This window comes from Odontesthes bonariensis, chromosome 7 (genome assembly GCF_027942865.1).
Source record: "Odontesthes bonariensis isolate fOdoBon6 chromosome 7, fOdoBon6.hap1, whole genome shotgun sequence".
In the NCBI taxonomy this organism is placed as follows: domain Eukaryota; kingdom Metazoa; phylum Chordata; class Actinopteri; order Atheriniformes; family Atherinopsidae; genus Odontesthes; species Odontesthes bonariensis.
This window is the reverse complement of record NC_134512.1, coordinates 2,684,012-2,707,399: the sequence shown is the minus strand read 5'-3', so window position 1 is coordinate 2,707,399 and position 23,388 is coordinate 2,684,012. Positions and strand designations below refer to the sequence as shown.

The 23,388-nt window shown below is 48.8% G+C and overlaps 1 protein-coding gene across 1 annotated transcript; it reads right to left on the bottom strand.

Moving 5' to 3' along the window:
* Window positions 1–42: 42 nt before the first annotated feature.
* On the bottom strand, window positions 43–22,973 carry dld (deltaD). Its single transcript, XM_075469246.1, has 14 exons — window positions 22,867–22,973; window positions 21,725–21,800; window positions 20,024–20,103; window positions 19,814–19,882; window positions 19,540–19,609; window positions 16,620–16,720; window positions 16,377–16,520; window positions 16,142–16,243; window positions 15,615–15,805; window positions 15,335–15,505; window positions 13,386–13,575; window positions 12,423–12,560; window positions 11,839–11,928; window positions 43–807 (listed from the first exon to the last, which is right to left on the bottom strand). Exons 1-14 carry the CDS (start codon window positions 22,903–22,905, stop codon window positions 742–744), a joined length of 1,527 nt encoding a protein of 508 aa, XP_075325361.1. The 5' UTR covers window positions 22,906–22,973; the 3' UTR covers window positions 43–741.
* Window positions 22,974–23,388: the final 415 nt, after the last annotated feature.

The window sequence follows — 23,388 nt, the reverse complement described above, 5'->3', positions numbered from 1 at the left end:
GACCAGATATCAGGACAAAAAAAAAAAAAAAGGACAATGAAATCTTGATTAACTGTATTTATTGTTTCCAATGGAGAGACAAGCAAGAACGGCCCAAAGCAGATGACAGCGAAGCAACCGGAGCAGGAAACTGTTCCCCAGCAGCCATCAACAGCTCCCCTTCAGAACCCAACTGAGAATGATCCAAAACGTGTCCAAACAACAGTTTCATAGAGAACAACTTCCGATATGCTCTTAAAGCTACAGAATAAATAAGAACTGACATTCAGCCATGATGTCACTGATAGCGATGTCAAGTTCAACAGGTTGTGACCACAAAAGAGTAGATTTAACCTTTAAACGTGACGATGTAAAAGCATGAGCAGCTCCAGTTTCCTGCTCCGACTGCCATTTGTTTGCGTGTTGAGTAAAAAACCAAGACACAAACGTCTTCCCTTCCTTCAGAAGACACCACCGCCATAACAATATCAACACCTAAATGTTTTTAATGCAGAATATGCTCCTCTGAGATCTTTTAAACTAGTTGTGGAAAACAAAGAGTGAATGCAGTCAGCGTTCATTAACCAAGCGAACCCATTTTATTATTTCATGGAGAACATTTAAATAAGTTTAAGCTAACTGTGGAACAGTCTGGATGTACAGGGGATCCCGATGGGATGAAGTTGGAGAAAAATTTGACGCAAACACACAACTTGCTGTTTTGTCATGATGTGCACTGATAGTGTGACGGCTGCTGGAAGATCAGAAGTTGATGGCTTTGCCAAAAGAGGCGGCCAGGTTAGCTTCTCTGAAGGCCTCAGACACCGTCTGCAGGAGGGAGCGGGCGGAGACAAACATGTGGTTAAAGTCAGCTTTAAAGTCCTCAAAAAAACTGAGAAAAACAACAACACATCACTTTCAATAAAAAAAGGTGTGGCTTTGTTAAAAACCGTAAATATGTGATCATGGGAAAGGTTTAAATTGCTTTTGAAAATATTAAAAACTAAACACTTTTATTGCCTTTTTGATGTTTCAAAGTTAAATGAAGCCACAGAACTCAAAAACCTGATTAAACTCAGCTGGTAACCAACGAGTTGGACAAGTTAACTGTGGACTGGAGGTCTAAAATATGTTCTGAAACTTTTCATAGCGTCACACAAATCTTCACTATAATACGCGGCAGCAGATATGCTCCGCCGTGTGCGTTTTTAGTGCGGCTGCGGCAGCGGATATGCTCCGCCGTGTGCATTTTTAGTGCTGCTGCGGCAGCGGATATGCTCCGCCGTGTGCATTTTTAGTGCGGCAGCAACAGCGGATATGCTCTGCCGTGTGCGTTTTTAATGCGGCAGCAGCAGCGGATATGCTCTGCCGTGTGCGTTTTTAGTGCTGCTGCGGCAGTGGATATGCTCTGCCGTGTGCGTTTTTAGTGCGGCAGCAGCAGCGGATATGCTCCGCCGTGCGTGTTTTTAGTGTGGCAGCGGCAGCGGATATGCTCTGCCGTGTGCGTTTTTAGTGCAGCAGCGGATATGCTCTGCCGTGTGCGTTTTTAGTGCTGCTGCGGCATTGGATATGCTCTGCCGTCTGCGTTTGTAATGCGGCAGCAGATATGCTCCGCCGTGTGCGTTTTTAATGCGGCAGCGGATATGCTCCGCCGTGTGCGTTTTCAGTGCGGCAGCGTATATGCTCCGCCGTGCGTGTTTTTAGTGTGGCAGCGGCAGCGGATATGCTCTGCGGTGTGCGTTTTTAATGCGGCAGCAGCAGAAGATATGCTCCGCCGTGTGCGTTTTTAATGCGGCAGCGGATATGCTCTGCCGTGTGCGTTTTTAATGCGGCAGCAGCAGCAGATATGCTCCGCCGTGTGCGTTTTTAATGCGGCAGCGGATATGCTCTGCCGTGTGCGTTTGTAATGCGGCAGCAGCAGAAGATATGCTCCGCCGTGTGCGTTTTTAATGCGGCAGCGGATATGCTCTGCCGTGTGCGTTTTTAATGCGGCAGCCGCAGAAGATATGCTCCGCCGTGTGCGTTTTTAATGCGGCAGCGGATATGCTCTGCCGTGTGCGTTTTTAATGCGGCAGCAGCAGAAGATATGCTCCGCCGTGTGCGTTTTTAATGCGGCAGCGGATATGCTCTGCCGTGTGCGTTTTTAATGCGGCAGCAGCAGCAGATATGCTCCGCCGTGTGCGTTTTTAATGCGGCAGCGGATATGCTCTGCCGTGTGCGTTTTTAGTGCGGCAGCAGCAGCGGATATGCTCTGCCGTGTGCATTTTTAGTGCTGCTGCGGCAGCGGATATGCTCTGCCGTGTGCGTTTTAGTGTGGCAGCGTATATGCTCCGCCGTGTGTGTTTTTAGTGTGGCAGCGGCAGCGGATATGCTCTGCCGTATGTGTTTATAGTGCGGCAGCATATATGCTCCGCCGTGTGTGTTTTTAGTGTGGCAGCGGTGGCGGATATGCTCTGCCGTATGTGTTTATAGTGCGGCAGCGTATATGCTCCGCCGTGTGTGTTTTTAGTGTGGCAGCGGCAATGCTCTGCCGTATGTGTTTATAGTGCGGCAGCGGATATGCTCCGCCGTGTGCGTTTTTAATGCGGCAGCGGCAGCAGATAGGCTCTGCCGTGCGTGTTTTTAATGCGGCAGCAGATATGCTCTGCCATGTGCGTTTTTAGTGCGGCAGCGGATATGCTCTGCCGTGTGCGTTTTTAGTGCGGCAGCAGCAGCGGATATGCTCTGCCGTGTGCGTTTTTAGTGCGGCAGCGGCAGCGGATATGCTCTGCCGTGTGCGTTTTTAGTGCTGCTGCGGCAGCGGATATGCTCTGCCGTGTGCCTTTTTAGTGCGGCAGTGGATATGCTCCGCCGTGTGCGTTTTCAGTGCGGCAGCGTATATGCTCCGCCGTGCGTGTTTTTAGTGTGGCAGCGGCAGCGGATATGCTCTGCCGTGTGCGTTTTTAATGCGGCAGCAGCAGAAGATATGCTCCGCCGTGTGCGTTTTTAATGCGGCAGCGGATATGCTCTGCCGTGTGCGTTTTTAATGCGGCAGCCGCAGAAGATATGCTCCGCCGTGTGCGTTTTTAATGCGGCAGCGGATATGCTCTGCCGTGTAAGTTTTTAATGCGGCAGCAGCAGAAGATATGCTCCGCCGTGTGCGTTTTTAATGCGGCAGCGGATATGCTCTGCCGTGTGCGTTTTTAATGCGGCAGCAGCAGCAGATATGCTCCGCCGTGTGCGTTTTTAATGCGGCAGCGGATATGCTCTGCCGTGTGCGTTTTTAGTGCGGCAGCAGCAGCGGATATGCTCTGCCGTGTGCATTTTTAGTGCTGCTGCGGCAGCGGATATGCTCTGCCGTGTGCGTTTTAGTGTGGCAGCGTATATGCTCCGCCGTGTGTGTTTTTAGTGTGGCAGCGGCAGCGGATATGCTCTGCCGTATGTGTTTATAGTGCGGCAGCATATATGCTCCGCCGTGTGTGTTTTTAGTGTGGCAGCGGTGGCGGATATGCTCTGCCGTATGTGTTTATAGTGCGGCAGCGTATATGCTCCGCCGTGTGTGTTTTTAGTGTGGCAGCGGCAATGCTCTGCCGTATGTGTTTATAGTGCGGCAGTGGATATGCTCCGCCGAGTAAGTTTTTAGTGCGGCAGCAGATATGCTCCGCCGTGTGCGTTTTTAATGCGGCAGCGGCAGCAGATAGGCTCTGCCGTGCGTGTTTTTAATGCGGCAGCAGATATGCTCTGCCATGTGCGTTTTTAGTGCGGCAGCGGATATGCTCTGCCGTGTGCGTTTTTAGTGCGGCAGCAGCAGCGGATATGCTCTGCCGTGTGCGTTTTTAGTGCGGCAGCGGCAGCGGATATGCTCTGCCGTGTGCGTTTTTAGTGCTGCTGCGGCAGCGGATATGCTCTGCCGTGTGCCTTTTTAGTGCGGCAGTGGATATGCTCCGCCGTGTGCGTTTTCAGTGCGGCAGCGTATATGCTCCGCCGTGCGTGTTTTTAGTGTGGCAGCGGCAGCGGATATGCTCTGCCGTGTGCGTTTTTAATGCGGCAGCAGCAGAAGATATGCTCCGCCGTGTGCGTTTTTAATGCGGCAGCGGATATGCTCTGCCGTGTGCGTTTTTAATGCGGCAGCAGCAGCAGATATGCTCCGCCGTGTGCGTTTTTAATGCGGCAGCGGATATGCTCTGCCGTGTGCGTTTTTAATGCGGCAGCAGCAGAAGATATGCTCCGCCGTGTGCGTTTTTAATGCGGCAGCGGATATGCTCTGCCGTGTGCGTTTTTAATGCGGCAGCCGCAGAAGATATGCTCCGCCGTGTGCGTTTTTAATGCGGCAGCGGATATGCTCTGCCGTGTAAGTTTTTAATGCGGCAGCAGCAGAAGATATGCTCCGCCGTGTGCGTTTTTAATGCGGCAGCGGATATGCTCTGCCGTGTGCGTTTTTAATGCGGCAGCAGCAGCAGATATGCTCCGCTGTGTGCGTTTTTAATGCGGCAGCGGATATGCTCTGCCGTGTGCGTTTTTAGTGCGGCAGCAGCAGCGGATATGCTCTGCCGTGTGCATTTTTAGTGCTGCTGCGGCAGCGGATATGCTCTGCCGTGTGTGTTTTTAGTGTGGCAGCGGCAGCGGATATGCTCTGCCGTATGTGTTTATAGTGCGGCAGCATATATGCTCCGCCGTGTGTGTTTTTAGTGTGGCAGCGGTGGCGGATATGCTCTGCCGTATGTGTTTATAGTGCGGCAGCGTATATGCTCCGCCGTGTGTGTTTTTAGTGTGGCAGCGGCAATGCTCTGCCGTATGTGTTTATAGTGCGGCAGTGGATATGCTCCGCCGAGTAAGTTTTTAGTGCGGCAGCAGATATGCTCCGCCGTGTGCGTTTTTAATGCGGCAGCGGCAGCAGATAGGCTCTGCCGTGCGTGTTTTTAATGCGGCAGCAGATATGCTCTGCCATGTGCGTTTTTAGTGCGGCAGCGGATATGCTCTGCCGTGTGCGTTTTTAGTGCGGCAGCAGCAGCGGATATGCTCTGCCGTGTGCGTTTTTAGTGCGGCAGCGGCAGCGGATATGCTCTGCCGTGTGCGTTTTTAGTGCTGCTGCGGCAGCGGATATGCTCTGCCGTGTGCCTTTTTAGTGCGGCAGTGGATATGCTCCGCCGTGTGTGTTTTTAGTGCTGCTGCGGCAGCGGATATGCTCTGCCGTGTGCGTTTTTAGTGCGGCAGCAGCAGCGGATATGCTCTGCCGTGTGCGTTTTTAGTGCGGCAGCAGCAGCGGATATGCTCTGCCGTGTGCGTTTTTAATGCGGCCGCAGCAGCAGATATGCTCTGCCGTGTGCGTTTTTAGTGCAGCAGTGGATATGCTCTGCCGTGTGCGTTTTTAGTGCTGCTGCGGCAGTGGATATGCTCTGCCGTGTGCGTTTGTAATGCGGCAGCGGCAGCAGATATGCTCCGCCGTGTGCGTTTTTAGTGCTGCTGCGGCAGCGGATATGCTCTGCCGTGTGCGTTTGTAATGCGGCAGCGGCAGCAGATATGCTCTGCCGTGTGCGTTTTTAATGCGGCAGCGGATATGCTCTGCCGTGTGCGTTTTTAGTGCTGCTGCGGCAGTGGATATGCTCTGCCGTGTGCGTTTGTAATGCGGCAGCGGCAGCAGATATGCTCTGCCGTGTGCGTTTTTAATGCGGCAGCGGATATGCTCTGCCGTGTGCGTTTTTAGTGCGGCAGCGTATATGCTCCGCCGTGCGTGTTTTTAGTGTGGCAGCGGATATGCTCTGCCGTGTGTTTATAGTGCGGCAGCGGATATGCTCCGCCGTGTGTGTTTTTAGTGCGGCTGCGGATATGCTTTGCCGTGTGTTTATAGTGCGGCAGCGGATATGCTCCGCCGTGTGCGCTTTTAGTGCGGCTGCGGCAGCGGATATGCTCTGCCGTGTGCGTTTTTAGTGCTGCTGCGGCAGTGGATATGCTCTGCCGTGTGCGTTTTTAGTGCTGCTGCGGCAGTGGATATGCTCTGCCGTGTGCGTTTTTAGTGCGGCAGCGGCAGCGGATATGCTCTGCCGTGTGCGTTTTTAGTGCTGCTGCGGCAGCGGATATGCTCTGCCGTGTGCCTTTTTAGTGCGGCAGTGGATATGCTCCGCCGTGTGCGTTTTCAGTGCGGCAGCGTATATGCTCCGCCGTGCGTGTTTTTAGTGTGGCAGCGGCAGCGGATATGCTCTGCCGTGTGCGTTTTTAATGCGGCAGCAGCAGAAGATATGCTCCGCCGTGTGCGTTTTTAATGCGGCAGCGGATATGCTCTGCCGTGTGCGTTTTTAATGCGGCAGCCGCAGAAGATATGCTCCGCCGTGTGCGTTTTTAATGCGGCAGCGGATATGCTCTGCCGTGTAAGTTTTTAATGCGGCAGCAGCAGAAGATATGCTCCGCCGTGTGCGTTTTTAATGCGGCAGCGGATATGCTCTGCCGTGTGCGTTTTTAATGCGGCAGCAGCAGCAGATATGCTCCGCCGTGTGCGTTTTTAATGCGGCAGCGGATATGCTCTGCCGTGTGCGTTTTTAGTGCGGCAGCAGCAGCGGATATGCTCTGCCGTGTGCATTTTTAGTGCTGCTGCGGCAGCGGATATGCTCTGCCGTGTGCGTTTTAGTGTGGCAGCGTATATGCTCCGCCGTGTGTGTTTTTAGTGTGGCAGCGGCAGCGGATATGCTCTGCCGTATGTGTTTATAGTGCGGCAGCATATATGCTCCGCCGTGTGTGTTTTTAGTGTGGCAGCGGTGGCGGATATGCTCTGCCGTATGTGTTTATAGTGCGGCAGCGTATATGCTCCGCCGTGTGTGTTTTTAGTGTGGCAGCGGCAATGCTCTGCCGTATGTGTTTATAGTGCGGCAGTGGATATGCTCCGCCGAGTAAGTTTTTAGTGCGGCAGCAGATATGCTCCGCCGTGTGCGTTTTTAATGCGGCAGCGGCAGCAGATAGGCTCTGCCGTGCGTGTTTTTAATGCGGCAGCAGATATGCTCTGCCATGTGCGTTTTTAGTGCGGCAGCGGATATGCTCTGCCGTGTGCGTTTTTAGTGCGGCAGCAGCAGCGGATATGCTCTGCCGTGTGCGTTTTTAGTGCGGCAGCAGCAGCGGATATGCTCTGCCGTGTGCGTTTTTAGTGCTGCTGCGGCAGCGGATATGCTCTGCCGTGTGCCTTTTTAGTGCGGCAGTGGATATGCTCCGCCGTGTGCGTTTTCAGTGCGGCAGCGTATATGCTCCGCCGTGCGTGTTTTTAGTGTGGCAGCGGCAGCGGATATGCTCTGCCGTGTGCGTTTTTAATGCGGCAGCAGCAGAAGATATGCTCCGCCGTGTGCGTTTTTAATGCGGCAGCGGATATGCTCTGCCGTGTGCGTTTTTAATGCGGCAGCAGCAGCAGATATGCTCCGCCGTGTGCGTTTTTAATGCGGCAGCGGATATGCTCTGCCGTGTGCGTTTTTAATGCGGCAGCAGCAGAAGATATGCTCCGCCGTGTGCGTTTTTAATGCGGCAGCGGATATGCTCTGCCGTGTGCGTTTTTAATGCGGCAGCCGCAGAAGATATGCTCCGCCGTGTGCGTTTTTAATGCGGCAGCGGATATGCTCTGCCGTGTAAGTTTTTAATGCGGCAGCAGCAGAAGATATGCTCCGCCGTGTGCGTTTTTAATGCGGCAGCGGATATGCTCTGCCGTGTGCGTTTTTAATGCGGCAGCAGCAGCAGATATGCTCCGCCGTGTGCGTTTTTAATGCGGCAGCGGATATGCTCTGCCGTGTGCGTTTTTAGTGCGGCAGCAGCAGCGGATATGCTCTGCCGTGTGCATTTTTAGTGCTGCTGCGGCAGCGGATATGCTCTGCCGTGTGTGTTTTTAGTGTGGCAGCGGCAGCGGATATGCTCTGCCGTATGTGTTTATAGTGCGGCAGCATATATGCTCCGCCGTGTGTGTTTTTAGTGTGGCAGCGGTGGCGGATATGCTCTGCCGTATGTGTTTATAGTGCGGCAGCGTATATGCTCCGCCGTGCGTGTTTATAGTGCGGCAGCGGATATGCTCCGCCGTGTGTGTTTTTAGTGCGGCTGCGGATATGCTCTGCCGTGTGTTTATAGTGCGGCAGCGGATATGCTCCGCCGTGTGCGCTTTTAGTGCGGCTGCGGCAGCGGATATGCTCTGCCGTGTGCGTTTTTAGTGCTGCTGCGGCAGTGGATATGCTCTGCCGTGTGCGTTTTTAGTGCTGCTGCAGCAGTGGATATGCTCTGCCGTGTGCGTTTTTAGTGCGGCAGCTGCAGCGGATATGCTCTGCCGTGTGCGTTGTTAGTGCTGCTGCGGCAGCGGATATGCTCTGCCGTGTGCGTTTTTAGTGCTGCTGCGGCAGCGTATATGCTCCGCCGTGCGTGTTTTTAGTGTGGCAGCGGCAGCGGATATGCTCTGCCGTGTGCGTTTTTAGTGCTGCTGCGGCAGCGGATATGGTCTGCCGTGTGCGTTTGTAGTGCTGCTGCGGCAGCGGATATGCTCTGCCGTGTGCGTTTTTAGTGCTGCTGCGGCAGCGGATATGCTCTGCCGTGTGCGTTTTTAGTGCTGCTGCGGCAGTGGATATGCTCTGCCGTGTGCGTTTTTAGTGCGGCAGCAGCAGCGGATATGCTCTGCCGTGTGCGTTTTTAATGCGGCAGCAGCAGCGGATATGCTCTGCCGTGTGCGTTTTTAGTGCAGCAGCGGATATGCTCTGCCGTGTGTGTTCTTAGTGCTGCTGCGGCAGCGGATATGCTCTGCCGTGTGCGTTTTTAGTGCTGCTGCGGCAGTGGATATGCTCTGCCGTGTGCGTTTGTAATGCGGCAGCGGCAGCAGATAGGCTCCGCCGTGTGCGTTTTTAATGCGGCAGCGGATATGCTCTGCCGTGTGCGTTTTTAGTGCGGCAGCGTATATGCTCCGCCGTGCGTGTTTTTAGTGTGGCAGCGGCAGCGGATATGCTCTGCCGTGTGTTTATAGTGCGGCAGCGGATATGCTCCGCCGTGTGCGTTTTTAGTCCGGCTGCGGCAGCGGATATGCTCTGCCGTGTGCGTTTTTAGTGCTGCTGCGGCAGTGGATATGCTCTGCCGTGTGCGTTTTTAGTGCGGCAGCAGCAGCGGATATGCTCTGCCGTGTGTGTTTTTAATGCGGCAGCAGCAGCGGATATGCTCTGTCGTGTGCGTTTTTTAGTGCTGCTGCGGCAGCGTATATGCTCCGCCGTGCGTGTTTTTAGTGTGGCAGCGGCAGCGGATATGCTCTGCCGTGTGTTTATAGTGCGGCAGCGGATATGCTCCGCCGTGTGCGTTTTTAGTGCGGCTGCGGCAGCGGATATGCTCTGCCGTGTGCGTTTTTAATGCGGCAGCAGCAGAAGATATGCTCCGCCGTGTGCGTTTTTAATGCGGCAGCGGATATGCTCTGCCGTGTGCGTTTTTAATGCGGCAGCAGCAGAAGATATGCTCCGCCGTGTGCGTTTTTAATGCGGCAGCGGATATGCTCTGCCGTGTGCGTTTTTAATGCGGCAGCAGCAGAAGATATGCACCGCCGTGTGCGTTTTTAATGCGGCAGCGGATATGCTCTGCCGTGTGCGTTTTTAATGCGGCAGCAGCAGCAGATATGCTCCGCCGTGTGCGTTTTTAATGCGGCAGCGGATATGCTCTGCCGTGTGCGTTTTTAATGCGGCATCAGCAGAAGATATGCTCCGCCGTGTGCGTTTTTAATGCGGCAGCGGATATGCTCTGCCGTGTGCATTTTTAATGCGGCAGCAGCAGCAGATATGCTCCACCGTGTGCGTTTTTAATGCGGCAGCGGATATGCTCTGCCGTGTGCATTTTTAGTGCGGCAGCAGCAGCGGATATGCTCTGCCGTGTGCATTTTTAGTGCTGCTGCAGCAGCGGATATGCTCTGCCGTGTGCATCTGTAGTGCTGCTGCGGCAGCGGATATGCTCTGCCGTGTGCGTTTTAGTGCGGCAGCGTATATGCTCCGCCGTGTGTGTTTTTAGTGTGGCAGCGGCAGCGGATATGCTCTGCCGTATGTGTTTATAGTGCGGCAGCATATATGCTCCGCCGTGTGTGTTTTTAGTGTGGCAGCGGCAGCGGATATGCTCTGCCGTATGTGTTTATAGTGCGGCAGCGTATGTGCTCCGCCGTGTGCACTTTTAGTGCTGCTGCGGCAGCAGATATGCTCTGCCGTGTGCCTTTTTAGTGCGGCAGTGGATATGCTCCGCCGTGTGTGTTTTTAGTGCTGCTGCGGCAGCGGATATGCTCTGCCGTGTGCGTTTTTAGTGCGGCTGCGGCAGCGGATATGCTCTGCCGTGTGCCTTTTTAGTGCGGCAGCGGATATGCTCTGCCGTGTGCGTTTTTAATGCGGCAGCAGCAGAAGATATGCTCCGCCGTGTGCGTTTTTAATGCGGCAGCGGATATGCTCTGCCGTGTGCGTTTTTAATGCGGCATCAGCAGAAGATATGCTCCGCCGTGTGCGTTTTTAATGCGGCAGCGGATATGCTCTGCCGTGTGCGTTTTTAATGCGGCAGCAGCAGCAGATGTGCTCCACCGTGTGCGTTTTTAATGCGGCAGCGGATATGCTCTGCCGTGTGCATTTTTAGTGCGGCAGCAGCAGCGGATATGCACTGCCGTGTGCATTTTTAGTGCTGCTGCGGCAGCGGATATGCTCTGCCGTGTGCATCTTTAGTGCTGCTGCGGCAGCGGATATGCTCTGCCGTGTGCGTTGTAGTGCGGCAGCGTATGTGCTCCGCCGTGTGTGTTTTTAGTGTGGCAGCGGCAGCGGATATGCTCTGCCGTATGTGTTTATAGTGCGGCAGCATATATGCTCCGCCGTGTGTGTTTTTAGTGTGGCAGCGGCAGCGGATATGCTCTGCCGTATGTGTTTATAGTGCGGCAGCGTATATGCTCCGCCGTGTGCATTTTTAGTGCTGCTGCGGCAGCGGATATGCTCTGCCGTGTGCGTTTTTAATGCGGCAGCAGCAGAAGATATGCTCCGCCGTGTGCGTTTTTAATGCGGCAGCGGATATGCTCTGCCGTGTGCGTTTTTAATGCGGCATCAGCAGAAGATATGCTCCGCCGTGTGCGTTTTTAATGCGGCAGCGGATATGCTCTGCCGTGTGCGTTTTTAATGCGGCAGCAGCAGCAGATGTGCTCCACCGTGTGCGTTTTTAATGCGGCAGCGGATATGCTCTGCCGTGTGCATTTTTAGTGCGGCAGCAGCAGCGGATATGCACTGCCGTGTGCATTTTTAGTGCTGCTGCGGCAGCGGATATGCTCTGCCGTGTGCATCTTTAGTGCTGCTGCGGCAGCGGATATGCTCTGCCGTGTGCGTTTTAGTGCGGCAGCGTATGTGCTCCGCCGTGTGTGTTTTTAGTGTGGCAGCGGCAGCGGATATGCTCTGCCGTATGTGTTTATAGTGCGGCAGCATATATGCTCCGCCGTGTGTGTTTTTAGTGTGGCAGCGGCAGCGGATATGCTCTGCCGTATGTGTTTATAGTGCGGCAGCGTATATGCTCCGCCGTGTGCATTTGTAGTGCTGCTGCGGCAGCGGATATGCTCTGCCGTGTGCCTTTTTAGTGCGGCAGTGGATATGCTCCGCCGTGTGCGTTTTTAGTGCGACAGCGGATATGCTCTGCCGTGTGCGTTTTTAGTGCGGCAGCGTATATGCTCCGCCGTGTGCGTTTTTAGTGCGGCAGCGGATATGCTCTGCCGTGTGCGTTTTTAGTGCGGCAGCGTATATGCTCCGCCGTGTGCGTTTTTAGTGCGGCAGCGGATATGCTCCGCCGTGTGCGTTTTTAGTGCGGCTGCGGATATGCTCCGCTGTGTGCGTTTTTAGTGCGGCTGCGGATATGCTCCGCTGTGTGTGTTTTTAATGTGGCAGCGGCACGTACAGGATGGGCGTGGCAGACCCGGGCGACGTCCTCACAGGAGGCGCCATACTCCATGGCCAGAGTAGCTTCATTGATCATTTCTCCTGCGCCCTGCAGGGAGACAAACATGTTCAGCTCAACATCTGTTTTTTCCCTCAGTTCTTGTGATCATGCAAAGCTGAGACTAACATGTCCTTTAAAGGCCACTGTGCACAATGCACCCTGTTGACTTGGTTAACAACAGTAACTACTTAGACATTTCTGTACTTTCAGGTGGTTAAACATTTGCCCAATCTCTGGATCTGATTTACTGCGTTTTAAGCGCAATAAACAGTTTATTGAAACATTGATGTGAATAGTCAATGAAATGATCATTCCTGATTAAAAGAAAAATAATAATCTCCTAACAGCAGACATTGAGCCATGAGAGCAGGGAAAGCTCAGATCTTACTCATCATCAGGTCTTAATGCCTGAAGATGAATCTGAGAGAAACTGTCTGCATTTATGTTCTCACAGAGTAAACAGCACTGACATCAACAAACTTTCATCATTAATCAGCCGCACACAAGCTAACAGCTACAGGAGATGACTGCTCTGTTCTTACAGTTCCAAGGATGTGGGCTCCGAGCATCCTGTCCGTCTCCTTGTGACTGAGGATCTTCACCAAACCATCAGTGTCGGCGTTGGTCTTGGCTCGGCTGTTGGCTGCGAAAGGGAACTTGCCAACTTTGTATGGGACGCCCTGAGGAGGGGAGATGGAGACTATAAAACACAGCAGGGCTTTGAGCAAGGAATGCAACTCTGTGAAAATGTTTTGCTCATGCTGGAATACTCAAGCATTAGCAAAGCTAACAGGATGATGAAGCTTCAAATGTTGCTCATCATCACAAACACATGATGAACATTGTGATGATTTATAACGAGGAAACATCACCATCATGTGGACAATGTTAACTCCAAACCTAGTGAGTCTGAGTTAAACAAAAAAAAGATAATTATATAACAGAAATCTAAAAACTATAGCAGTAAGGATATTGTAGACACCAACAGCTACAGTATGTGATTACTGAAGCCGACACTGCAGCTGGTGAGGTGATGTCTGGACATAAAAGCCACTTCAACATCCAGACTTCCCTGCAGATTCTTTAAAACAAATACACAGCAGGTGGTTTTCTGTGTGAGGGAGAGTGGAGGAACCTCCATCTGCAGGGGGCAGGATGTGGTGCAGAAACTAACTCTGGACATCAGATGAGGCTCCTTATTGTGCTGATACGACCCTGCGTGCATCTGTATGTATCCAGAATGGCGATGAGCGAGTGCAAATCAGCATACAGGTCAGCAGATAAGAGCAGAATCTCCTCAGCACACACAATGCTCCAGAATATTTGGTCAACTTTCATCACAGGGAAAATCTCTGCAGGAGGTCAGGCATTCGTGTTCACACAAGCTCCAGAACGTCTTTTCAACATTTCAGGACTTCGGTCTATGTTTGAAGGCTGCAGTGAACAATGGGATTACTCGTCTTAGTGGTTTTTTAGGTGAAGTAAACCCAAGGACCAGAGCTTACCTCGTCTTTGAGCTGCTCCTCCGTCTTACCCACCCAGGCACACTCGGGGTGTGTGTAGATGACAGAGGGCACACAATTGTAGTCTATGTGAACAGCGCCGCCGGCCATTCCCTCCACACATATGATTCCCTCGTCTTCTGCTTTGTGAGCCAACATCGGTCCAGCGACCACATCACCGATTGCATAAATACTGAAGGGGCGGGAGAAGAAGAGGGGAAAAGGGTCACTGAAATGTCTTCTTTAAAGAGGCGACAGTCAATCATTACTACACTGCCTTAAAAAAAAACTAACTGTCACACACTAATATTGTGCTGGACCACGTTTATCTGTGATGAGGGCAGTCGCACTGTCTGATGCACTCTCAACATTCATTTCCTTCAGAGTTGCATTCAACTTTCCTCTTCCATTGATAAAGGAGAGTCTGCTACAGCACATAGAAGATGCCTGATGAATCCTGACATTGTCATCGTGGAATATGTTCGTGCCATCAGGGATAGGGATGGGAATTGATAAGATTTTTACGATTCCAATTCCATTTTCCATTCTGCTTAACGATTCGGTTCTTTATCGGTTCCCTTATTGATTCTCATTTGGAGAAAAAGGACAACAAACCGGTCGATTAGCATCAACTTTGTTTAGTTCAGAAGTAACACGAGTCATGACATTACAAACCCAACAACGGTGAGGTCCACATTGGTCTATCATGGCCTGGGTAATTTAACTCTTCCCTGCTCTGGTGAAAGGAGAAGCTGGAGGTAGAGGTGAACTGGGGGTAGTACCACCAGCCTCTGGCTCTGAGCCAGTCAGGCTCTGTCTCTCATGATTTCATCTAAATGTAATGCCTGAGAAGGCATTCATTTAACCTTAACCGTTACTAACAGCAGCTTTTACAATGAGGCAAATGGCGCTAACATGATAGGCAGTGTTTGTTAGTTAGTGACCCGCAGTGTTAGCCGAGGACATGCTAACGTTGCTAACGTTGCTGGGTTCAGATTCACCAACGTTAGTCCGGAGCAGATCGAAAACGCGACATTCATTCATAGTTATTGCATGTTGGTAGTATTTCCTCCCTTTGGTGAAATATTCACTTTGCAAGTTGCCCTGTTGTCGTCTTTTTTAGGGATGTGTAACCAAACTTTCGAGCGTTTGTACCGCTTGGGCACCATGTTTACTGTTGGCTGCTGGCTGCACTGGACTCGCCACGCAACGTCATTCGCGCCCACTGGAATCGATAAGGGAATCGTTTGCAAAATCGCCAAACGATTCCAAGGAATTGAAACACTGGGAACCGGTTCTCAACAAGAACCGGTTCTCGATTCCCATCCCTAATCAGGGAGGGAAAAATAAATAAATATATTGATGGAAAAACGTCGTCATTCCGTGTATTCAGGTAGTCAGTTGACCTCATTTATGACCAAATGTTGCTGAACCTCAACCCCAGGTCACTTCTTTAGTTAAACCTAGCTGGTGATTTATTCCTGGGCAGGGAAAATGATATTCCGAAGCGCAACTTTACATTCCAATCCTTGCATGTGGATGAGGAATTATATGATTAGAATAACGTATTAGTCAAGTACACAACAACCTAACATAAATACCCAAAGAATCCCCTTCCATAAAAATCCCTGTGCAAGGTGTGCCAGACTAAGAGTTCTTCTACAGCCGGCCAACAATCAGCTGTTGGGAGTGTCTTTCATCCGGGGCCTCGCAGGGAAGCTCGGTGGTCTCAGATAGAAGATGACCAACATGAAATAATGCTGGTGATCATTTTGACTGTGGATGAAAATGGCTCTCACACCAGACAACGTTCAGAGGCCCCCGTTGGCACAGTCTTGCAAAGAAAAAGGTGGAGATCGATTTCTCCTACTGCAGTGTGATGGATGCCAAAATTTGTGGAATTCAAAGAAAGAGAGAAACGCCAGCTCATCACAGCCTGGACTCGGTGGTACCTGGGCACTTTGGTCTGGAAGCGGCTGTTGACGGGTATGCGACCCCTGTTGTCCAGCTCAATGCCGGCAGCTTCCAGACCCAGATTCTGGGTGAACGGTCGTCTGCCGATGCATACCAGCAGCACATCACAGGTCAGAGTTTCATTCTTCCCTCCAGCTGCCGCCTCCACTCTGAAACATTAAACAAACTGCATGACACACTTGAGATTTCAAAATGGGAGACTTTCACCACGGGTGCCAGAAATGCCAGAAATGGCTGAACCAGGCGAGTTAAACTCACGCCACATCAATTTTGCCGTCCGGCCTCTTGGTGGCTCCCATGACTTTGGTACCGAGCTTGAACTTGAGGCCCTGCTTCTGAAGGATGCGCTGGAAGTTCTTGGAAATTTCCATATCGATGCCCAAGCCGCCCACGTGGCCCAGGAACTCCACTGCTGTGACCTTACAACCCAGACGCTGCCACACTGACCCCTGAAGGACATAGGGACAAACACGACTCACACAAGCGGAATGTGAGCTTCAGAACAGAGATTATGGGTCAGAGCAAATAGTCTTTTCTGTCACACCGAATGAAAGGAGACTGTGAAAGTATCTAAGTAACTAAGGGAAAGGAACTTCATTACTGCATTCATCATTTCTGTAACACCATGACACTTTCCAATGATGCCAGGGAAAATGAAGGCGAAAGGAAGTCTCTTATTTTTTTTCTTCCTTTCAACCCTGCTCAGTGAGGCAGGAAATATTGGTGCGATGAAGACCAGTTGGGCTCAGCTAATGATGTGTTTAAGTGAGTAAAGTGATGCTGACCAGCTCCACCCCAATGACTCCAGCTCCAATCACAATCAGCTCCCCAGGCACTTTCTTCAGGGACAGAGCTCCTGTCGAAGACACAATGGTGTCCTCGTCGATCTAGAGAGACATGACTGCAGGTGAGCAGTGCGGAAAATAACACCAGGGGCAGTTTGACTGAATGAGCCACAGTTCTGGGTTCAGCTTTAAGGATTGAAATGCAAACAGCAGCAGGTAATGAATGAAGCTGTACCTGAATACCAGGGAAAGGTGTGACCTCAGAGCCTGTGGCGATAAGGATGTTCTTCGTGTTGATGACCTGCTCGCTACCATCAGCTGTTATTGCCGTCACCTGATTCTTACCGGTCACTTTCCCAAAACCGTTGACGTGGGTTACCTGAAGAAAAGTGTTGCCATGGTTAAAATGCTCTTACCTGTGGTTCTGACAAGCAGTGTGACAGTTCAAACCACAACAAGACAAAGAGACGGGCCAGACTTTGTTCTGTTTGAACAGATGGGCGATTCCTCCAGTGAGCGCTTTGACTGCCCCGCTCTTCTGAGCCATCATCTTCTCCAGGTTCAACGAGAGGCCTGAGACTGAGAGGGAGAGAGGTTATTCAGCATCCGTCTGCTAACATGATTGCTGTTGTTGTTCTGTTTCATCTCTGCTAGGTTTTAAATGTAAAGGTAAGAGGCCATATTCCATCTGTAATGATCTATCAGACTAACGTTTAGTGCTGCGAAATTAGAACACTGTCGGATCTGACATTAGGGACAACAAAGAGTCACCAGAGAAACATCAACAGAAGAGGCTAATTAACACCTGCCTCTGCAGTGAGGAGGCAAACAGAAGCTAAAGTAACCACTGATCCGTCCCAATACGGAACAGCAAAGCCACAGCATCACTGAAATGGCCAGTGGCATCGTGCTCACCGAGACCATGGTCCTCAGCCGGAAAAGGGTGGAATGCCCTCTCCGGGTCGGGAATGAGATCCTTCTCCAAGTGGAGGAGTTCAAGTATCTCGGGGTCTTGTTCACGAGTAAGGGACGAATGGAACAGGAGATTGACAGACGGATCGGTGCGGCGTCTGCAGTGATGCGGGCTCTGCACCGGCCCGTCGTGGTGAAGAAGGAGCTGAACCAGAAGGCCAAGCTCGATTTACCGGTCAATCTATGTTCCTACCCTCACCTATGGTCACGAGCTGTGGGTAGTGACCGAAAGAACGAGGTCGCGAATACAAGCGGCCAAAATGAGTTTCCTCCGCAGGGTGTCTGGGCTCTCCCTTAGAGATAGGGTGAGAAGCTCGGTCATCCGGGAGGGGCTCAGAGTAGAACCGCTGCTCCTCCACATTCAGAGGAGTCAGATGAGGTGGCTCGGGCATCTGGTTAGGATGCCTCCTGGACGCCTCCCTGGTGAGGTGTTCCGGGCCCGTCCCACTGGGAGGAGGCCCCGGGGAAGACCCAGGACACGTTGGAGAGACTATGTCTCTCGGCTGGCCTGGGAACGCCTCGGGGTCCCCCCCAGAAGAGCTGGAGGAAGTGGCCGGGGACAGGGACGTCTGGGTTTCTCTGCTCAAGCTGCTGCCCCCGCGACCCGACCCCCGGAGAAGCGGAAGATAATGGATGGATGGATGGATGGATGGATGGATGGATGGATGGATGGATGGATGGATGGATCGTGCTCACCCTCCAATAGCCCAACCACTGAAATCTGGACTCTCTTGAACCGTTGTGGATGTTAATGTGCATTTACCATTTAAAGGATAAATATCACAATAGATAGCAAAGCCAGCTCTCTGATCTTCCTCCTACAATTCAGTTGTAGTCTTAGCTTACCCCTGAGGAGTCTGAAATGTAAATGTCCGAGAAGGCGGTGCGTGCTGCCTTTGCGGACAGATAATAAGCTCGGTAAATCTCAGAACCCAACACATACACTGCAGACGTCTCTTAAACCAAAATACTATGTAGATTGATATAAAAAAATAAATTCTGACCATGATTCAACTGCTGAAAAATAAAAATAAAAACATGCAACACCCACACTGGCGTGGGTGCAGTCTCCAAAGGGCTAAAGATGGAGATGGAAGGTTATGGCCGTGCAGAAAACTTAATCACAAGTGATAAAGCAATTATTTGATAAGATAAGTAATCCGTCCTTTTACTTGACATTTTAAAACAATCAGCACTTGCTGTTTTTTTTGTTTTTTTTAACAGAATCTAACATGGACATCTAACTGGACGACAGAGAGAGGAGAGGAGAGGAGAGGAGAGGAGAGGAGAGGAGAGGAGAGGAGAGGAGAGGAGAGGAGAGGAGAGGAGAGGAGAGGAGAGGAGAGGAGAGGAGAGGAGAGGAGAGGAGAGGAGAGGTCTCACTCATAGAAAGTACAATTACTTTGGCTCCATTAAAATAAGACTCAAAAATGTTGATTGCAGCTTTCAAAGGTAAGATTCTTCTTTGTCACAACATGATAAGTGCAATGTAGTTTGGCATTTTTGACTGTCATTTTGGGGGGTTTTGCACCAAAGCGGAGCCAGAGTAACTCAGAACCAGATCTTTCCGTTTCAACCACCACAACTACTGGCTGCAGCACTGAAAAAGTGGTCCAACAGTACAAACTGTGGCTGTCCAGAGTAAAGCTCTGCTTACCCTACCTAGGATAGGAGCAGGGTCATGGTGACCAACCTGACTGACTAACATGTTGCGAGCGCCACGTTTTAAATCTGAAACATGTTGTCATCTCCTGCACTGTGGCCCTCTGCAGTATCAAATCAAATCAAATTTACTTGTATAGCACATTTCATGTATAAACAATTCAAAGTAATTTACATAAAATAAAAGCATTGCAGTGGGGAGTGGAAGAAGCATTAAAAATACATAAAAGAATATAAAGAGAAAGAAATAAAATCATTTAAATGAATTTAAAAACAAGCAACAGTCTAGATAAGTTCAAAGATATCGTGCAGATTTCATGCATAGACACATGAGAACAGAAATGTTTTTAACCTGGATTTAAAAATGTCTCCATTTGGTGAAAGTTTAATCTCCACTGGCAGTTTGTTCCACTTGTTTGCAGCATAACAGCTAAATGCTGCTTCTCCATGTTTAGTCTGGACTCTGGACTGGACCAGCTGACCTGAGTCCTTGGATCTAAGAGCTCATCATTTTTTTTAAGCTCTGCTCTGCTAGTAACGTGACATAATTATGTAGATCTCTTAGAACTGAATCTAGCCTCAACATGAACGAGTACTGGAAGTGCTTTGGTTATTGAGTAACAGTTGATGCAAATTAACTGCACTAAACTTTGGAGATTTATCATAAAACTCTCAATCTGAAAACCCCTTTGGTGTCTTGTCCGGCTTACTGTGCTCCAAATAAATGTGCAAAAACGTCTAGGAAGTCAACAGAAGCATCTTACATTCAATGCCTCTGCTTTCAAAGTCCTTGCCATGAGCCATGTGGTACAGATGGGAGTTGTTGAGCAGAGCCTGCAGGAACAAAGATGTGAACTCAGTTGGAAGAGCGATGCAAGTTCAGCAATCTTAACTTTAGATTTTTATTCTAAAGATAATAATGACAACAACCACAATAGACAGAGAACAAAAGAATCTCAGCAAGCTGGCAATTTTACTGCAAAACATTTTCAAAATGAGCAGTAAACATTCTGAAAAGGACCAAACCCAGTTTGTTACCTTTGAGGGGATGCAGCCAACGTTGAGACAGGTCCCTCCCAGCGTGGCATTTTTCTCCACACAAACTGTCTGTGACAGGAAATCAGTGCATTAGAGACAGCAGTGTATTTGTTTGAAAGGAAAGAATTGTGTAGTTCATCTCAGACAGGTTTCAAAGTTTCCTTCCATAAAAATGAAACGAGCCAAAGAGGCACATGAACGGTGGGGCACCTTGAAGCCGAGCTGTGCAGCTTTGATGGCAGCAACGTAGCCACCTGGACCGGAACCCACCACTGTGACATCTGCATCAACTACAGAAAGGCAACACAGCAGCTTTTAATCACTATTCAAACCCACAGGAAGTAGAAACAAAAAGTTAAATACTTCAACCAATCTACAACAAAATGTATATGAGGTGTTTTTTCTGGTTTAAAGACTGGATTCACATTAGAAAAAGTGGAATCAACATTTGGGAATCTAGTCGGCCCTCACAGAGATTAAAATGATGAGACTTATCTGCATTTTTGTTCTGTTCTGAACGAAAAATAAACACACGACTGACAGCATGCTTCCCGGATATAACTGTCAACTGCTCCACCAGTAAAAATAAATGAGTTAAAGTTATGTAAAAGAAGCAGACAGCTCCGCTGCCCATCCTCCATAAGGGCCACATTCTGGTTCTCCTCAGCTCCAGCTCTACAACCATTGTTTAAAGTGTGTATGAACCTGTGATCATACACACTTTAGAGAAGCTGAAAAAAAAATCTGAGGGGATGCTTTGAGTCCACAGACTGGAATGCACTCGGTGAGCCATATGGAGATGACATAAATGCCATGAATGAGAGTCTGACCAACTTCATTAACTTCTGTGTGCAGAGTGTTATTCCCATGAGGACTGTGAGGTGCTTCTCCCATAACAAACCTGGATCACCAGTGATCTGAAGAAGGTGCTAAATATGAAAAAGAAAAGTCTGCAGGGATACTGTGTGTGTGTGTGTGTGTGTGTGTGTGTGTGTGTGTGTGTGTGTGTGTGTGTGTGTGTGTGTGTGTGTGTGTGTACACATCCATAATAAATCTTTGAGAGCCTTTTTACAAAAAACAATAGGTAAAAATAGAACACGCGTAGATTTAAAAGATAATAAAGTGTGTACATTGTGACTCTTGAACCATGATTATTGGTTAATGTTCAGATTCTCGACTTCACATGGCTATGTTGTTGTGAAAGTGTCACAAATGTGAAGAGACTGTGTGCGGCATGTTAAGTTATCCATTTGTTTTCTGTCGTCATTGCCACCTCCCCTCTTGTACACTCATTCAGTAAATCAGAGTGAGGTCTCTCATGATGATTTTAACTGTTGCATCAGTTGGAAAAAAAAATTAATGAATTAATTTAAATGGAAACCATGCAAACACAAGAAAGACAGTCAACGCACGAGACATGTCCAAGGGCTGATTGTTGGCTTGGTGTAGAGGTAAGTCCCTTCACACACAACCTACAGCTTTTTGTTTTAATTACAATAAATAAAGTTTTCTGTCGTCTGTATATTCAATTCAATTCAATTCATTTTTATTTATATAGCGCCAAATACAACAAATATCATCTCAAGGCACTTAGATAATAAAGTCCAATTCAAGCCAATTGGAATTCAATTAATTGTAATCATAATTATTCATAAAATAATCCAATTCGTTCATATAGAGCCAATTCAAAAACAATTTCCTAGCTAAGGAAACCAACAGATTGCACTGAAAGTGTATATGTGTGGGACAATTAAATTGCATTTGTATCAAATAATAAAGGGATAAACTCGTAACATATCTGACTTATTGATGCCACATGATGAACAACAAAAAAAAAAAAAAAAAAAGCCAACAACAGGGCTCAAAGTCCATGTGATTAATAAAGACTGATAAGATGTAGGGTCCTCTTACTTGCAGCTTTGTCAGCGTAGGTTCTGACAGGCACTGCTGCAGCTCCATGCAGTTTGCAGGGGAGATGGTGGCCCCGCTGTGAAGCAAATTTAAAAAAAGCTTTAAATCACAACCACGAATAAGGTGAGCCAATCTAGTTTCACAATTCAAATGTTAAACATTTTCAAAGAAAGGGGTGGGTCATGATTGAAGATTAGAAACAAACGCCCAGCTACCTTTTTCACTGTAGTGTTAAACTATTAATTCTATATCCGTAAGAGAGTAAAAAGCACTACAAAAACATATTTAGGGAGATGCAACATCTCTATCGGAATATCAAATGGCATAATAAGTTCTGAATAATAAAGAAATTATCAAAAAGTATGTTTAAACTTTTATACTGCACAAAATATAACCTAACAATTTATTCTAACCTTTCAATTTAGGCACACCACTCTGACAACTGGGTAAAAGTGTTGAAGTAATAATAGATAATGCTTCTCTAAAACGAGGTATAAAGAAGAGTAATTAGCTGTTTGACTCCATAATGAAACAGGGAAGGCTAAAAAATTATGTTCCATGCTTACGACATAAATTACATCAAGAGTTAGGTAACCAATGCTAACACAGTTAGCATGCTAATATGACTTGCGATGAGAGAACAGTCAAATGACCACGTTGTAAACCTCTTACACCTCAGCACAATACAAATATCAAATAAGAACTACATTTTCAGTTGATCTGCCGTAAGTGGTAAATCTAACATTTTTTCAGAATACGTTTCCCAAAACATTACACAAACGTACAATAACAAAACTCGTAACTCTATTTTATGGACATATTTGTCATTTCTATTTATGCCGATATAACAACAAAATTATACACATTTTAAAAACATACGAAATACATGTTTAATGATGTATTTTGTCTCTGACAAAGAGAAAATGTCTCCATGTTAAGCTTTTCCTGTGGAGTCTGGTGCTACATACGTACGACATCAGCGGACATAAGCTGTTAGCTGATCCGCTTGCTAACCCTGGGCGGCTGGTCTTAAAGTACTTGGATCCCCGGGACCAGCAGCAAATAAGACCATTTCGGAACCTACCAGGACAACACGTGGAGCTCACTGGTAAAAAAAATAAATAAAAATGTACCACTCTTACCGTGGCCAGAGATCGGTAAAGCTGTGTCCAACTCTGCATTCTGTTTGTGTCTCTCACAGGGTAAGTAACCTACAAGAGGCCGGCCAGCCAAGGACTCCTATCATTGCGCACGCGCAGTACCAGCCAGAAAAACACGACTACGTCGCATCTATGTGACGTCAAATGATTATTAAGGCTCATCAAAAGTTTGTCTTTTAATAATAGTTCAATTAAATTAAAGAATGGCTCATCCCCCAGGTTTGAACAAAAATGTGGCATTCGGCAGGGGTGCCCGATTTCCCCTTACTTATTTTTGCTATGTACCCAATTATTGGCTAATCATATAAAGAACAGTGGTCTAAAGGGAATGTCTGTGCTAGATAGAGAGATCATTATAAGTCAACTGGCTGATGACACTACACTGTTTTTAAATGACTCATCACAGGTCTCTGTTGCATTGGACATTATTCAGGTTTTTTCTTTAGCATCAGGTCTACATTTGAATGTGAACAAATGTGAACTGATGGCAGTCAAAGGTTGTAA

Coding starts and splice junctions, on each gene's coding strand:
- dld (XM_075469246.1), bottom strand. CDS start 22,905: ATGCAGAGTTGGACACAGCTTTACCGATCTCTGGCCACG. Junction 16,244..16,376: donor CACCTTTCCCTGGTATTCAG/GTACAGCTTCAT, acceptor ATGTCTCTCTAG/ATCGACGAGGACACCATTGT. Junction 12,561..13,385: donor AGGAGCAGCTCAAAGACGAG/GTAAGCTCTGGT, acceptor TCCCCTCCTCAG/GGCGTCCCATACAAAGTTGG.